Raw genomic sequence first — 2,318 nt, 5'->3', positions numbered from 1 at the left:
CGACTTCGATGATGAACAGATAAACAGTGCGTGAACCCACTATAACTTTGGACGACTGGTATTGTCCGGAGCCTGCCGGTCAAAGTTCATCTGATGTCGGCCGCGATGTGGCTGTTGCCTGGAATTCGAACCAGCTGAGGGCGTCTTACACCCTCTTAAGGAAGTAGCTGCCAACTTGAAGCATAAAATTGGAGGATGTTGCAGCCCGGTGAGTACGGTCCCAACAGCGATTGGGCGCTTTTAGCCGAGGCGGTGACATTCCAGCAGATCTATCAGAAGCCCATGCCTCTTCCGCCGCCCTCAGTGGAAGGACAGGGCAGGAAGTGTGTGATCCGGATTTCCCGAGCCACGATGCTGACTTCGTTCCAGATGACCGGACCACAGATCCATCGGCGTCAATCTGCAGATGTAAGGGACCCATCCACCGGTCTCTCACATCCCACGACCTCAGCAAGCTTCAGCGCGTCCGTGTCGGCTTTCGCACCTCGGCCCTCATGATTTCCTGGCCTCCCTTTGGTTTCGGCTTATTCCTAACCCCCACACGCTCATCCGATTGCTAACAGGCTAACCACTGATCCAACATTGATCAATGATACCCCTGCTATGCGGCCCAGGACATCCTTTCTCCATGTCGAGTTCCAATCATTGCTACAGATAACACGAGCGCCGGTGAGAGTGCTTCCTACCTGATTTCCCCGAGCCCACTATAAGATAGAACGAGGTGCATTCGTGCATGCCAGGCCAAACCCCACACAACTCCCTTTCGCACTTGAAGTCCATTGACTCAGACAATGTCCGCCCCGAATACCACATTTGTCCTTCCTCCGGGTGTCATCAACCCAGAAACGCCACTGGCTTACCTGCCCTCGGTCTTGGCGACCCAATTCGAAGCGTCTCGCTATCTGTACATCGCATCGCTCAGTGTATGCTTCAGTGTTATTCTTCTGTTCCAGTGCACGCTCGCTGAGTTGGGAACACAGGCATGGATCTGGGACTTCCTCTTGTCTCTCAAAGAAGACTACACTCTGCTTTCACGTTATAGGCTGAATATTCCTACAATGGTGTACTTCGTGTCTCGGTAATTATAAGGCGGTTTGGTCACGTTTCAGCCGCCTCTGACCATCTTTCACACATGACAGGATCGCGTCGTTGGCTTACGTGACCACTTCTACTGTCTTTCAAGGTGCGCTCACTCTATTGCGTCAGGGTTGGACTAACACGCGACACAGTATCACCTATTGGGTCATGTCAGGCATTGCAGTACGCGTTAGGATGGTGCTATGTTGTGGCTGGGCCATCCACGTCACTCCTCTTTTTATTCCGCATTCGCGCCGTCTTCTTCCACAATAAGCCCGTGGTGCTTCTCTTCTCTCTTCTATGGCTTGCGGTCCTAGGCACCGCTTTCACGGTTCCATTTGCCATAACCGGAGAACACATTGGACCTACCCAAAGGTGCATTAATACCGCAGTCAAGTCATTCAGCTCTTCGTCCATTATTGTCGGTGGCATCTTCGACTCACTTGTGTTCTTAACAATCTCCTACCGACTTCTCACCACAAACCTGGTGGAAGAGACCTGGTCTTCTCGTCTGAATTCCTTCCTCAGCGGCTCTGGGTTCACGAGACTCCCAGCTGCCCTCCTCCAAGGCGGACAGATGTACTATCTGTAAGTTCACTCAGATCTTTGCAGATGCATTCAATAATTCTTGGCCCTTCAGCGCTACTTCAGGGGTGAACATCTTTACAATTATCATGGTGCTCACTCCAAGCGTACCGGCCGTGTATCACGCAATGTTTACTGTTCCCAATCTTGCGCTTGAAAATGCGATGGCAGGTCGAGTGTTCCGGCAGCTCAAGCTTGGCATGCTCCATGGCGGAGAGGAGACATTGATCAGGGGTGATTCGTGGCAACAGAGATATGGTCAAGCTTCCAGAGGCGGAAAGGTCAATGCTACTATTGACATGGAATCAAGCAGTGGCACACATGCACTACATACCCTGACCTCATCTGCAAGAGGTATACAGGTAAAGGTTGATGAAGTGATCTCCACCGATGTTTCCTCTGCAAAGCAGGCGCCCCTAAACTCTGATTCTATTTAGGGGGTATCCTCCTGTGATGCAGACATTGGAGCACTGAGGAGCCCACATGTAGCACAGACTTCTGGATTTGTTGTGTAGTGCTACCTTGCAATATGTAGTCTCCCAGCATATAGCCAGAATTCTTCAGATGGTTCATATATATCTATGGTTCTACTGAGATTGTGGTTGCATCCCTCATTCTCCAGAAGAGTGGACAGAACTGGGCAGAAAATGAGCCAC

At 51.0% G+C, this 2,318-nt stretch overlaps 1 protein-coding gene across 1 annotated transcript; it reads left to right on the top strand.

The window, feature by feature from the left end:
• Window positions 1-791: 791 nt before the first annotated feature.
• On the top strand, window positions 792-2,099 carry GLOTRDRAFT_49043 (uncharacterized protein; the record flags this gene model as incomplete). The annotated part of the gene is made up of 5 exons (XM_007871972.1): window positions 792-923; window positions 981-1,078; window positions 1,140-1,183; window positions 1,230-1,665; window positions 1,718-2,099. 5 exons carry the CDS (start codon window positions 792-794, stop codon window positions 2,097-2,099), a joined length of 1,092 nt encoding a protein of 363 aa, XP_007870163.1.
• Window positions 2,100-2,318: the final 219 nt, after the last annotated feature.

Source organism: Gloeophyllum trabeum (genome assembly GCF_000344685.1).
Source record: "Gloeophyllum trabeum ATCC 11539 unplaced genomic scaffold GLOTRscaffold_00016, whole genome shotgun sequence".
Classification (NCBI taxonomy): Eukaryota; Fungi; Basidiomycota; class Agaricomycetes; order Gloeophyllales; family Gloeophyllaceae; genus Gloeophyllum; species Gloeophyllum trabeum.
The sequence above is the reverse complement of the archived record's forward strand: the minus strand, read 5'-3'. Positions and strand labels throughout refer to the sequence as shown.